This window comes from Petromyzon marinus, chromosome 4 (genome assembly GCF_048934315.1).
Source record: "Petromyzon marinus isolate PM22_M1 ecotype Great Lakes invasive population chromosome 4, UKy_Petmar_22M1.pri1.0, whole genome shotgun sequence".
Taxonomy (NCBI): domain Eukaryota; kingdom Metazoa; phylum Chordata; class Hyperoartia; order Petromyzontiformes; family Petromyzontidae; genus Petromyzon; species Petromyzon marinus.
Genome location: NC_133670.1, coordinates 25,296,862 through 25,310,945, shown reverse-complemented (window position 1 = coordinate 25,310,945; position 14,084 = coordinate 25,296,862). Strand labels below are relative to the sequence as shown.

The 14,084-nt window shown below is 50.4% G+C and overlaps 1 protein-coding gene across 1 annotated transcript in view; it reads left to right on the top strand.

Annotated features, from left to right (window-relative positions):
• The window catches only part of LYPD1 (LY6/PLAUR domain containing 1), a 35,958-nt gene that overhangs the window by 4,831 nt on the left and 17,043 nt on the right, over positions 1–14,084 (top strand). Inside the window, exon 2 of the mRNA XM_032944674.2 lies at positions 7,624–7,758. Coding sequence (XP_032800565.2) covers positions 7,624–7,758 — 135 coding nt within the window. The remainder of the gene's footprint in view (positions 1–7,623; positions 7,759–14,084) is intronic.

Below are 14,084 nucleotides of genomic sequence, written 5' to 3'. Positions count from 1 at the left end.
CGTGCCTAGTACTGGCCGCACCCACCCCACGATTCAGCCCAAGAGATGAGTCACATTGGTGCGGTGTGTAAACGTAAACATTGCCTTTGAGAAAGACAAAGGCGGCCGGGCGTGATGCTGCCTCTTCGCAACCCCCTCGTGTGCCCTGCCGACCTTTAGTCGGCATTTGTTCCTAAAGGCCACGACGTGCAACGACGGATGTTTGTAGGTGTGTGTGTGTGTGCTTGTCTGCGTGTGTGGCTTTTGTCTTGTGTCTGTGTGTATTTGTGGATGTGTGTGCGTATGCTTGTGTGTGTCTGTGTGTATTTGTGTGTGTGCATATGCTTGTGTGTGTCTGTGTGTATTTGTGTGTCTGTGTGTATTTGTGCGTGTGCGTATGCTTGTGTGTGTCTGTGTGTATTTGTGCGTGTGCGTATGCTTGTGTGTGTCTGTGTGTATTTGTGTGTGTGCATATGCTTGTGTGTGTCTGTGTGTATTTGTGTGTGTGCATATGCTTGTGTGTGTCTGTGTGTATTTGTGTGTGTGCGTATGCTTGTGTGTGTCTGTGTGTATTTGTGCGTGTGCGTATGCTTGTGTGTGTCTATGTGTGCGTATGCTTGTGTGTGTGTGAGTATGCTTGTGTGTGTCTGTGTGTGTGAGTATGCTTGTGTGTCTGTGTGAGTATGCTTGTGTGTGTCTGTGTGAGTATGCTTGTGTGTGTCTGTGTGTGTGAGTATGCTTGTGTGTGTCTGTGTGTGTGAGTATGCTTGTGTGTGTCTGTGTGTGTGAGTATGCTTGTGTGTCTGTGTGTGAGTATGCTTGTGTGTGTCTGTTTGACGAGCGGTAGTGTAGCATTGCGCTTCGAATCCGGCTACCCGAGGTTGATTCCCGTTCACGGCCACCATCGGTGACGATTATCTGATCCGGTCCTGGGCCTTACCTACCCACTAGGTCGACTCAGCCTGGTGCCGTGTGCAAACATTCAGCGCTGGAGAGACAAAGGCGGCCGGGCGTAGCGTTGTCAAGCCATGCCGGTCTTCGTAGGTGCTCCCTAACAGCACTTGCCCCAAAAGTCCGTTCAGGCAATACGGGGGGATCTTTGGTGTGTTTAATATCTGGGGACAGTCTCATCTTAGAGCTCCTACGGCAGGCGCGGCTGCGGTGGCTCGGTCATTTAGACCACGTGGCGTGCGTGCGTGAGACAGACGTCGTGTTCATTGATTTGTAAAGCCAAATTCCGCAGTTAATAGGGATTGGAAGAGAACAGAACGACAAACAAACTGATAAATTGCCATTCAGTGTTTAATCTCATCCGTCGGGGCCCTCTGCCGAACATTATTTTGACGAAACGAAAGTCGTTAAATATACATCAGCGACTTACGTACTCCCGCCGAGTCTAATGATGTAACACGTCTCAACAGGGAAGTAATCAAATAAGTAATGCTTTACAGCCCCCTTTGTCAATCTACTGCTGGATGAAGACCTCCCCCGTGTCGGTCACCTGAGTTGATATTTGACTATTTCATTTCGCTGGTTTATCACGCTGTTTTAAAAAAAAAATGTGGTGAGCACAGGATCAGAGGCGTCACAGACACGGTTTGTTGATGCGCTGAATCGTCAACGGTGACTCGATGAACTCGTTTTTAGTCAACACACGTGGGGAGTCAACGGGGCAGCCCAGGGCACGGGCGCTCCCAGTAGTCGAGCTCAGGGTGACCGCTCTCGCGAGCCGTGTCCACGGATTCCGCGCGCAACATCAAAAGCGCCGCCCGACCAGGGGAATGCCACGGACCTGTGGATGAAATCGCACGTGGGGGGTTCAGGCCAGGATTCGTTCCATCAAACGCTACAAATTTTCTTTGGTTCTTTCGGTAAAGTCACGTAGAATGAGAATAAAATAATAAATTAATAAAATAACACAATAAAATTCTCACGACGTTTCGGCCACAACACAAGTGGCCTTCATCAGGTGAAGGGACGAGACTGTCTGGAGGACAGCGCTGGAGCGACAGACAGTCTCGTCCCTTCACCTGATGAAGGCCACTTGTGTTGTGGCCGAAACGTCGTGAGAATTTTATTGTGTTATTTTATTTTATAAATTTATTATTTTATTCTCATTCTACGTGACTTTACCGAAAGAACCAAAGAAGATGAATCCTTGCAGTCACGAAAGCTTTAAATCGAAATTTAAACGCTACAAATGTCGAGGATGCAAATGAGCGTCGCGCTCTGGGTGTTGTGAGTCGGGGACGCGGGCTCTTTCCCCCGTCTCCCTCCCCCGTTAGGGAGGGAGACGGTGGGTTGCCGTGATCCCTCGATGGCTGTGCGCCTCGGGCGATGGGGGCGCGGCACCGTGCGCGTGCACAGCGGGGTGCTCGGCGTGTGCGAATTTGTTCCGGTCAAGAGGGCATCGTGGCCAATGGCGCTCATGCCACCCGCGCCTCGCACCGTCGCTTCCTTGCCTTCCTTGCGCTGTCTCCCGCAGTTGTTGCCAAGTCGACATCCGATCTCGAAGGTCTGGGCGCTTACGTCTCCCACCATTTGGTTGTGGGTCTTCCCCATTGGTCGCTGACGTCTGCGTGACCTCTCCAATGAATCTATTTGTCCTTCTGTATCGAGTCACGTCGTGGCAGTGGAGCAACATCAATTATTGTATTGTACTTCTGTGATTCCACATCTATGATCCCAGCCTTCGCCAACACGCAGTCACCCGCGTGGTGAAGGTCATTATTCTTCCGACGATCAGCAGCACGTTGTGAGGAGGCCCTCATCCGGCAGTGGACTGACAAAGAGTTACAACCATGCACTGTATATCATGCTATATTGGAAATATAAGTTTTGCTGGCTGGCACGCGGGCGGGCAAATGCGCGGCGGTGACGTAACATCTGCGGGATGACGTCACCCGCATTGAGCCCGGTTCGTGCGTGATGACGTCACGCCCTCCTAACCCACCGCAACTCCCGGTATAATAGGCACGTTACATGCTGTTGTGCTTTGGGTTACCCAGAAAAGTCTCCCCGAGTCTCAAGACTCTTTGTTTTTGTTTTCAGGAGGGTCCTGCCATTTACTCAGAATGGGGTGCGCTCTCGCTACGTGTTCAACTTCAATGGAGTAATTTGCGGGTGCATTTCAGCATTGGGGTGTTTGATTTTTGTTTTAACCTACCGGAGGCAACCGGGGTACCCGGAGGGAAACCACGCAGGACAGGGGGAGAACACACAGACTCTGCACTGAAAGGCGCCCGAGTCTGGAATCAAACCCAGGCGCCCTCTTGCTTTGAGGCACGAGTGGCTTTCCACTGCGCTGTCACAGTGCTCCCAACGGCAGAGATGCCCGAGCCTCTCGGACCTTCGCTTTCCTGTGCCAGTTGTAAGGCAAAACTGCCAGGCAAACTCGAGCACCAACAAGATGGTGCAGTGTCCCTTGCTCAGTGCACACACGCACATACAAACAGCGCTCTCTTGAACACACACACACGGTGCACTCTGCGTGTCCCATTAACGCTTCTTGATGACAAAAGCCTGCCGCGTGCTAAGTGGCGAGACACCGCCCCGAGACCTGCCTCCTGAAAGACCTCTCGGTACGAGTGCCGCCAAGGTCCTGACGCCCTCCCCAACGCGATTCAATGCGCCGTCGGGATTCGCATTAGCCGCTGCATGCGCGGATTCACTACTGTGGTTGTTTTTTTCCCTCTCGCTTCAACGGCGTGGTGCGTGCAGCGGCCTCTAGTGGCTGCAGAGCGTCACGCGGAGCCGTTCCTGCCGACGTGTACCAATAATTCCGCACGCGATTCCCCATGCCCGTGTTATTGTCAGCTGGAATAATCGATACTGTGCTGATAAATCGATGCAATTGCCACACCCCCTGAATTGTTCAGCAGCGTGCTGCAGGGTCAACGATTGTGCATCAGGGATCCCGGCGTGGTGCGATGGGGGCAATGTCCGCTTTGACCTGCGTGTGTTTAAATTTTGATTTAAAGCTTTCGTGACTGCAGTAATTAATATTCTTAGCTCTTTCGGTAAAGTCAACGTGACTTTACCGAAAGAGCTAAGAATATGAATTTCTGCGTGTGTTTGTTGCAGATTTTTCGTGGATCTGTGAGCTCCTCGCCACCCAAATATAGGCTGATTTAAACCCGCCACGGATCGAAAATAGGGCCCACCCTGAATGTGTTCAAGACCGGCCGAGGTGTGGCTCTGTTAACGGGGTCCCACGTGCCGCCAGCATGACGAGATGGGGCGCACGATTACGGCCGATAATTCCTGGCTGGAGTTTCGGAAAACGAGGCTACGTTGGCTGGGCCATGTAGCCCGCATGTCCAGCCACCGCGAGCTGCTAAAAGGGCTCGGCACGGGCTAGAGACGAGGTGGGCTGATAGGGTGCGGGATGATGTGGTGCTGAGTGGAGTTGCCAATGACAAGTGCCAGCGGTGGCAGCATCGGCCTCCGTGGATGAGGCTTCGGTGAAAGACGCGACTGAGCAGTTGGGAGGCCAGCCGCTCTTCACGAACAAGGGGAAGTGGAAGAGTGACGCTCACAATCAGTCATCACCCACGCCTCCCTAGGTAGACTCGGCCTAAACGAATCACAACTGGCGAGGTGTAATCGGTGTGGAATGTAACAGTCGACGTTGCAGAGATAGCACACACAACTCTCTCGTGCGCCGTGGCGGATTTAATAGGAGCTGGCTCACAGCACTTGCCCTAAAATCTGCCAAAGGCTACGAGGGGATCCTGACAAGTGTGTTTTTGTATGTGTGTGCGTATGCTTGTGTGTGTTTGTGTGTATTTTGTGTGTGTGCGTATGCTTGTGTGTGTATTTTGTGTGTGTGCGTATGCCTGTGTGTGTCTGTGTGTATTTGTGTGTGTGCGTATGCTTGTGTGTTTTTGTGTGAATGTGTGTAGAGGTGCGTTTATATGCATGTATGAATTTGTACATATTTGTGTGTACGTAAACATTTGTGAATGGATGTGTATGTGTACAGTACTGGGTATGTATGTTAACCTGAAAGGTAGCTTTTCAAAACGTAGGTGTATTTGTATGTCAATTTGTGTGTTTATGTAAATGTGACTGTATTGATGTGTATCTGTATGTATGTAGGTATGAGAGGGTGTATGAATACGAGTGTATGTATGTGTGCTAACAGCAAATGCCCCAACAGTCTGTTAAGCCTATACGGGGGATCTTTGTCTCTTTTTGTATGTGAGTGTATGGGAGCGGTGGCGCGGTGGTTAGCGTGCTGTGCTACCGGGCCAGACGGGTTTGATTTTCACCCATAGCCATTAACAGTGGCGAATATTTTAAGCAGTCCTGGGCCTCCCCTAGGTCGACTCAGCCTCAAACGAGTACTCGATGCGATGTGTAAGCATCGCCACTCGGGAGACAAAGGTGGCCAGGCGTGGTTTTGGCCACCCACCCCCTCGTGTGCCGTTTCCGGCCTTCACAGATGCTACTCGCTAACAGCTCTTGTCCTAACAGTCAGTTTCAGGCTATCTTATTTTTGTTGGATGTGCGCGTATCTCCGTCTTTTCGTACGTCTGAAAGTGTGCGAGTGTAAGTGTCTGTGTCCGTGCAGGTAATGAATGCGCGTGGTGTGTTGTGCGGGTGGTGCCCACCTACTCTCCGCGATGCTGTCACGATCCTCACCCAGTGCGCGCTCTCTCTCGTCGCTCAGAAGCGGCCACTAGAACCCCCCACCCTCACACCTCGGTCTGCATAGCCCGATTGTAATCTCCAGCAGGCAGGCGGGCAGCACGCCAGCAGAGCCCCCACACTCAGCGCACACGACGCTCCGGGCGAGGTGTGTTGCCAGGTGGTTTCGCTGCGATAGCGAGAGAGAGGTTCTTTTTGCTTCGCCCTAAATGAAAACCGGGCCCCGGATTGTCAGTTTGAGTCAATTACATCGCCTTTTAAGTCGGGGCGAATGGCCCCCTTTGAAATCCATTTATCTCGTGAAATCACTCTCAAAAGGTGCGATGGTATTTTTTGTTGTGTGTGTGTGTGTTTGAGTCGTGGCTAATTCGAAACTTGAGGATTTGCAGCGCCATAAAACCGGCTTCAAGATTGCGAATTGTACCACAGCCCCTTTAATAAAAACAACGGTAACGATACGTCAAGGGGAAAGGCGCAGCTCCATGCAGTTGTTCACTCACCTCACTGCTGGCAGGAGGCTCTCCAACGGAGAGAGGTTTCGAGACCACCCCTTCCCCCCAAACGGGGGCATTTTGGCCTACTTTTCCAAGCTGATCGGATGCCTTGGAGAAGGTTGCAGTACCCACACTTTACCCCACCACACGCGACCAGCCGATCGACTGTGATAGATCTATTTATTCTGCTGGCTGGGCATAGGCAAGGGGATTTAAGAAACCTGCTCCGTTGTCTCAACTGCCACACCGCGAGATCGAATCTTGACCTCTGGATTGCACTCCTGTGTTCTGACCAGTACAGCATCCAATGTATGTATGTTGAACTTCTTTCGCGCCGTACGTAGCCAACCGTGATAATCGGAGGTGCGGGATAATATACTAATAGGTAATGCCAATGGTGTATCTCGCACAGCCGTCGTTTCAAGATAATTTTTCAGGAGGTACCTGCATTGAGATGTATGGCCAGTTGAGTTGAGCGCTTAGCTTCATTTTGGAGGGAGCTGGAGAACCTCATCACGCCTACGAGGGGGTAACGCTCAAGGCTCTGCACAGATGGATCCGAGAATCCACTGCTATCCATAATAAAGGTTTTTGGGTTAGATCGCGTTTATTTATAAATGTGTCGTAACCCTCCACCACCCGACACGGCCAATCAGCAAAAAAAGTGTCACGTTGACAAAAGACAAATAATTATTTGTCTTTTGTCAACGTGTCTTTTGTCAACGTGACACTTTTTTTTGCTGATTGGCCGTGTCGGGTGGTGGAGGGTTACGACACATTTATAAATAAACGCGATCTAACCCAAAAACCTTTATTATGAATAATATTGGTCGCGAAAGCCTACGTGTTAAACCAATCCACTGCTATGCTGTCATCTCCTGGCCATTCCCATGCCTGTAACACGTCGAATTATCACGCAGCTTTCATTCATCGAACAACTCAACGTAACTCGGCTTGGCTCGTGAGTTTTGATGAAACTGGGCACACTGCGGATGATTTGGTAATTTGCATATACAGTACTGTGCATATACTTTGCTGATGAGTCCTAATATTGATGAAACCCTGAAACAGTCGCCCGTCGTCCTTTAAACACGCCGCGTGTTTTTCTTCATGTCTCTTGAGCTGTGGTCATCGCAAGACGGCCGTGTTTACTATTACGCTTTGTTTAGCCAGGAAAGCTTCACCGAGTCTTTTCATGACTCTCTCCTTCAAGGGGGTCCCTGTCAAGCGTTCACAGTCGGGGCCCGATGATCGACATGCACATTCCAGGCAGAGTAATTAACACTGGGGGCGAAACGCGCTGCACAACAAAAACGTGGCGATGTCATCCTGACGCCATCTAACCCAAAAACAAAAACCAAAACTCTCTTACGGATAATATTGGTCGCGAAAGCCTACGTGTTGAACTGCTCAGAACGTTTGGTGATTCCCGTTGATATTCGAGGCTTGTGCCCCTGTAACTGCGTCCTCCTCTTCCTCCTCCCTGCCACCACCACAGGGAGGAGCTTGCAGATTCAGTGCTACCAGTGCGAGGAGTTTCATCTCAGCGAATGCTCGGCGCCCAAGAACATCGCCAACTGCACCGTGAACGTGCAGGACGTGTGCCAGAAGGAGGTGATGATCAGAAGCAACGGTACGCGACTTGTGGAAACGCCATTCCTGGGCAGTCACCCCCCCCCATCGTCCCGACGCACTAAGCAGGACCAGCCCTGCTTAGTGCGTGAGACCCGCCGAGTTGGGCGCATTCGGCCTGATCTGGTTGTGTATAGAGCCGGGGCCACAACTGAGCGATAAGTTGCCCGCAACTCGGTTGCACACGACTAAATTCACTTTACGTGTGAACGTCTTCTCTGCGAGCCGTTGCGAGCAGTTGTACAACTGGGGGTTAGTACACAGTCGACACAGACCGGGCTTTCGAGTTGCGGCGATGGATTTTCATCGTCACGCACCGCACATTTGCGAACGAAGCCTTTGTTATCACTATTTGTCCTGAGCACGCCTTGTCTCAAACGTCCAAGTTGCGCAACTGCTCGCTACAGATGTGGACAAAGCAGTTGCGGGCGGCGGTGATTGAGAGCCATTCGGTGACGGAAAGCGGCTGTCTCCCGGTAGGCAGCTTCTGGCGGTGTCGCTGCGGTGGCACGGAGAGTGCGAGGCGGAGATCAAAAGGAGTTTGAAACGATCTCTCCCCCGCCCTTCCTGCCACGCTTTGGTCGCTTCATTGAAAAAAAGTTGGGAATTTGATTGTGTACCGGATTATAATGCGCACGGGGCTTGTACAGTTTCCCCGTTGAAGGAGTTATTTTTGGTTGAAAGTTTCCTCTTTAAAGTGTATGGAATTCAGCGTATCATACTTCCAAGTTGAAAGTGTTAAAATCTAAGGCTTACGCGTGGGGCACTGCTGAACAGCTCCAGTCTATAAGTGACGAAAACACAACCGCATTTTCTGACCGCAAATGAGAGTGGTTTTTGTCTTCCAATTCGTCACTTGGTCTTCATTTATATCATCGTACGTGTGTTTGTATAAGGAGACACGATTATCTGAACCGGTCCTGGCCCTCCCACAGGTCGACTCAGCCTTCATTGAGTGCCTGTTGCAGTGTGTAAAATAAGCATTGGGGAGACAAAGGCGGCCGGGCGTATTGCTCGCCACGCCAACCCCTCGTGTGCTGTCCTGGGCCTTCATAGGTGCTCGTTTTCAGCACTTGCCCCAACAGTCTCTTAAAGGCTACGCGGAGGATCTTTGTCTTTGTAAGTAAGTGGGCATGCATCTGAGTGTGTGTGGTGGTGGTGGTTTGCCGTGCAGTAGTCTGGATAAGCCATTACCGCGGTTGCAAGGAGCCAAGTTCCCCAGCCTCCACTTCACATTCAATGTAATGAGCAAAGCAGTAAGTAATTGGATGCTGAGAATTCTCCAAGTTAAACGGCTATTTTAGAAGAGTGTCTTCTCGAATTCACATGCGTACTTTTAGACTATGAAAGTAAAATCTCTCAGTTCCTTCACCCACAATTGAAACGTCAAATCCCGGCAGGGGGTTGCGTGGAGCACAGCGACTCATTGGTAAAACTTACAGAAACTCAAAAGTGGCTGTCCTATAGCTTAACTCGTTCCTGCCATGGGAATGTGTAATTTTAATAATTAGTAGAGGGCTAAGGACGACCGTCGCCCCAGGCTTGTTTGAGCAAAGACACTGCTTGAATGTAAATGTTTACTTTAGCCAGGTGGTGGTGGTGGTTATGCACGCCTTGTGATCCAACACTGTGGAGGCGAGAGTTGGTGCATCACACAAATGTTGTGATACTCCCCGTAGGTGTCGAGGAGCTGCTATACCGTGGCTTGCCAGGAGAATGTGGCACATGTATTCCATCTGTATGCATTAATGTGTTGCCCCTGCATGCGTAGATTTTGTCCAGGTGCTCTGGGTTCCTCCCACGTGTATAACAACTCATTAAATGTCCGATACCATCTTAACATATAGAGAACCTCAGAGCTTCGAGGGGAATGTTGCACCGTTTCACTGCCTGGCTGTTGCCATCCTGCGTGCTTGTCTGTGGTTTATTCTCTTATCTCCGAGTCGCTCTGTTGTCGAGAGGGAGCGGATACAAGTTAAATTATCATGATAATCATTTTCATTATTATTACTATTTCTGAGCACTCATAAGTCGGGGGATAGCGACGCGTCCCTCCTGCCGTCAGAAGCAGCGCTTCCAGGCTCCCTCTCGCTCTGTCGCCCAGGGGCGGCCGCGGTGCCTCGTGACGAGCCACAGCCGCTACAACAAATCTGTCGGCATCTATGCGTCTAATTTCATACGGAGGCTTTCACGACCATTGTTATGATTCGTAACAATGTGTTTTTGTAAACCCTCTTCCACCCGACACGGCCAATTGATAAAAATGTCACGTGCATCAAACGTGGCCAAATCTATTTCTGTTTCAGCGGCAGCAGCAGCAGCAGCAGCACCGGTGTTGTTTCTGGAGAGGAATCTCACAACAGAAACGCGCGCCGTCGATGTTACGGATGCCACGACGTCATTCGAAAACGGAGTAGGCCATGTGCCGACGTCACGGGGCAAATTTGAAAGTTTACTTACAAACTGGGTAACGCACCACGCGCCAACATCGCCAACTGCCGGCAGACTACCCGTCCGTGCGCCTTGCTTCGTGATAGCCCTGCACGATAAGGAATGGCGCGAATACCAAACGTGCTAAATTCGTATTATTGCCTCAGCTCCCGTGCACGTCGAGGCGTCGCAGAGATGAATGAGCGATCCGTGCGGTTCGGCGATGAGGCTGCGCGCGCGTGGAGCGGGGCGGGCTGCGCTCTATCTCGCTGCTTTCCGGAGCCCGCAGTGCTAATGGAGATGGTTCCACATATTTCACTCGAGTCGCTCGCCGGCGCACCATTAGCGGCTCCGCGCGCGCGTCCGAGGTGACAACGCGACTTACTCGCATCGTCCGGAAGCCTTTTCATCTGTTTTAAAACCTCCGCGAGAGCCCATTGAGACGCGGGAGTGGCTCTTTCACGTTACCCGTGTAAATGCAAGGAAGCTGACAAGAAACGACGAAATAAACATTTATGTTTGTGTGTGTGTGCCGTTAAGAGAGCCATTGCCCGAAATGTCACCACTTACGTGTTTTTTTTTCTTCCACAGTTTTATTGACAAACGTGTTGAGTTTTTATTGCTTTATGCTCGTGCACCACTGCCAACGCAGCAGAATCGCCAAATAATTTGTAAAAAAATGTACGACGTGACTGGTGTTTGGCCAGACATATCCCAATGCTGACATTACCTACAAATAACTCAAGTGGGATTACGCAGAGCAGCACCATCGTGCCCTACTGCAGAAACAGAGTCTTGAGACTACGCAGTTAGGCACTCCTGGGTAAACGCGCGTAATGACCAATACTCGTTATGCCCCGTGCATCTACATTTAGAAAGAATACAATTTTATTTCTAGAGGTATACGGGGGTCGGCCAGCTTGCATGAAGGGAGTGTTATAGGTTACTGCGGAGCAGCGGAATCCACGAGTGTACACGACACTTCTATGCCCCCATGTCTACTCCAACCGCCCTCGCCAAACCCGTGCCGACCAACACGCTGAAGAACGGTCAAACACCCCCCAGGGCCTGAAGCGGCGTGGAGATGCCCTTCATCCCGCAGCGGAGTGACAAAAGGGCTGTACGTGTACACACACTGAAGAGAACACGCACAATAGCCGGCACGAATTGTAACCGCAGGTCGCTTCACCGACACGTGTGACCCGCTGCTACTCGCAAGGCTCACACATCCCGGACAACGGACACACTGCCACAGCTGCTGCTGCTTCTGCTGCTATAGCGGCTTGCATGTGGGTACCGTACGTGGAACTTCTTTTGCACCGTACGTAGCCAACCATGCTAATCGAAGGCGTGAAGGTGATAATGGCTCCAATCCGTACTCGAAAGCTTGCTAGGGTGCATAAGGTTTTTACTGATGCGGAATCCTTCATTATGCAAAAAAAATCCTGAGCGTCATTGTGCAAAAAAGTAACAATATGTTAGCAGGCAATTCTTCCCCTTCATAAATCTGTCGCTGCGTATGAAAAATAAAATCCACAAATGTTTTTTTTTGTAACTTCAGCATCGTTGCCTTGGTGGAGGCAAATTGGTCCAGGTGTCGCTTGCACTGAATCACTGCAGATTAAATTACGCACTCCCAAAATAACCATGGGGCCGATTGGCTTGTGTAAAGAATACTTTTAGATCATGTTTACGTTGAGTTTCGTTTCATTTATTTTCTATAACTGAGTCTCATTTGCAAGAGAGACCTGGGGCATGAGTCTACGGGGAGGGACAGTGGCTGCTACTCTGTGTGTACAATCCCGATGGAGTAATTTACGGACCCCTCCCCCCACTCCCCCATGCCGGCACACAATGGCCGACGCTTGCAAATTATGTCAAGGGGATCCACTATGAAGAAAGACGGTGCGTCGGATCGTCATGGTTACTACACCTACCGCAGTATTGACCAGAGCAGCCTGCCGGATTCGAACGGTCACTGCCCCCGAGACGGATATATGAAGGAGACGTATTATCCGATTATCTATTTTTCTCATTAATTTCCGGTTACTGGGTGGGAATACACAAGGCTTAATGTCTCACTCGGTATGTGTTGGAAAAACACTGCTTGGAGGAGGGAATATGACCCTATCAATAATAAGGCAATATTATTGTACCCTATATTCATGCAATGTCACGAGCATTTTTTTTGTAACCGCAGTAATATTTCAAAAATGTGAATGGCAAAATAATTCCCGGAACAGCTTTCCAATCCGTTCCGGTTGAAATTAAGCGTTGGGTGAACGCGCGTATATTTTCAGTGAGAGGCATCATTATTTTAGTATTTCATTCTTGATGGCGGTGGGGGGAGGAGGGGAACCCCATCTAACATTCATCACTGATGAAACGATAGTATCTCAATTACTTCAACGTGGCAGGAGTCTGTGGATGGGTTTTCATATCTCCAGGTTTACCGAGGCGAATGCAAAAGTCCGCAAAGGAGCTGGACGCTTCTCTCTTTTTCATTATCACCACCAGCAAGAGCAGCAGGAGCGGAAGAAGCAGACTAATTATCAATATCAGCAGAAGCATCATCAGCATAATTAAAGTAATCCTCACCGTCATCCTCGGTTAACAGCAGCAGCATCACAATCATCATCAGTAACAAAACCATCATCACAACCAGCAGCAGTAAAATCATCATGAGCAGAAACATTACCACCATCCACGGGAGTCGCGGCGAACTGTAGAACACACATTTCACAGCCAAGGGCGCGATCAGCATGCCCTCCACAACACATTCGCTTCTCTGAAAAACACGTGCTTGTTCAATAGAACATACCCAACGTGCGCGACCGGTGCGAGCGCTTGATGAAAGACAAACAATCAATGAAAGTAAAAAAAAGGGGAAGTTTAAAAGACATTGCAGCACAAGATGACAGCAGCAGCAGCAACACAAACCCCCAACGGCGGCATCGCCTTAGCCGCGGCAATAACAATCGCTTCTCCGGCGCGCGCGCCTCCTCGCGCCGTGCCATCATCACTTATATTTTCATTAGTTCCACCGCGAGCCACCATATACATCCACGCATAGCCGATTTATTGGACGCGCCCGACGGATGAGATTTAACACGAACAGGTGAAATATTGTTGACGGGCAATGGTGACCTGCCACATTCGTAATCCAGATCTGCCCTACGAGGTGTGGGAAGAGGGGAGGGTGGTGGTGGTCGCCGCGGTGGCTTCCGTGGTTGTGGTGGTGCGGGTGGTGGTGATGGTAGGGGTTGCTGTGGTGGTTGTGGTGGTAATGTGCGCTGCGTCGGCCTTCATCGGTGCTCGCTAACAGCACTTGTCCCAACGGGTCTGTCTTTGGTGGTGGCGAGAGTGGGAGCGGTCATGGTGATGATGGTGGAGGTAATGGGGCTGGACATTGTGGTGGAGATGATAACGATTGTGGTAGTGGTGGTAATAGTAGTGTTGCTAGTATTGGTGGTAATGGTGGTATGTTAGTGGTGGTGTGGCATTAGTGGTGAAGCATGTATCTGGAACTTATTTCACACCGTACGTAGCCAACCATGCTAATCGGAGGCGCGGGGGAAGGGCAACAAACTTTTTTTTCAATGTAGATGTAAAATTGGCATAGCTCCCAATTGCTTCCAAATATTGGAAGGAAGAGCGTTCCAGACGGCCGCAGAAGTGCATCTGAAAGCGCCGCGCGATGCGGTGACCGCCGCCTTTGTTCGACGATTAGCCAAAAGCCGCTGCTGCGATGGTGACCGGAGTTTGCGTGATGATGGTTTATGTTCCTTGACAAGATCAACGAGGTATTGTGGTTCATCTGTGGCAAGCACTTTGTGTGTAACGAGTGCGACCTTCTTATGCATTCGTTCAGCAACCGGAAGCCAATGCAGCTCAGCG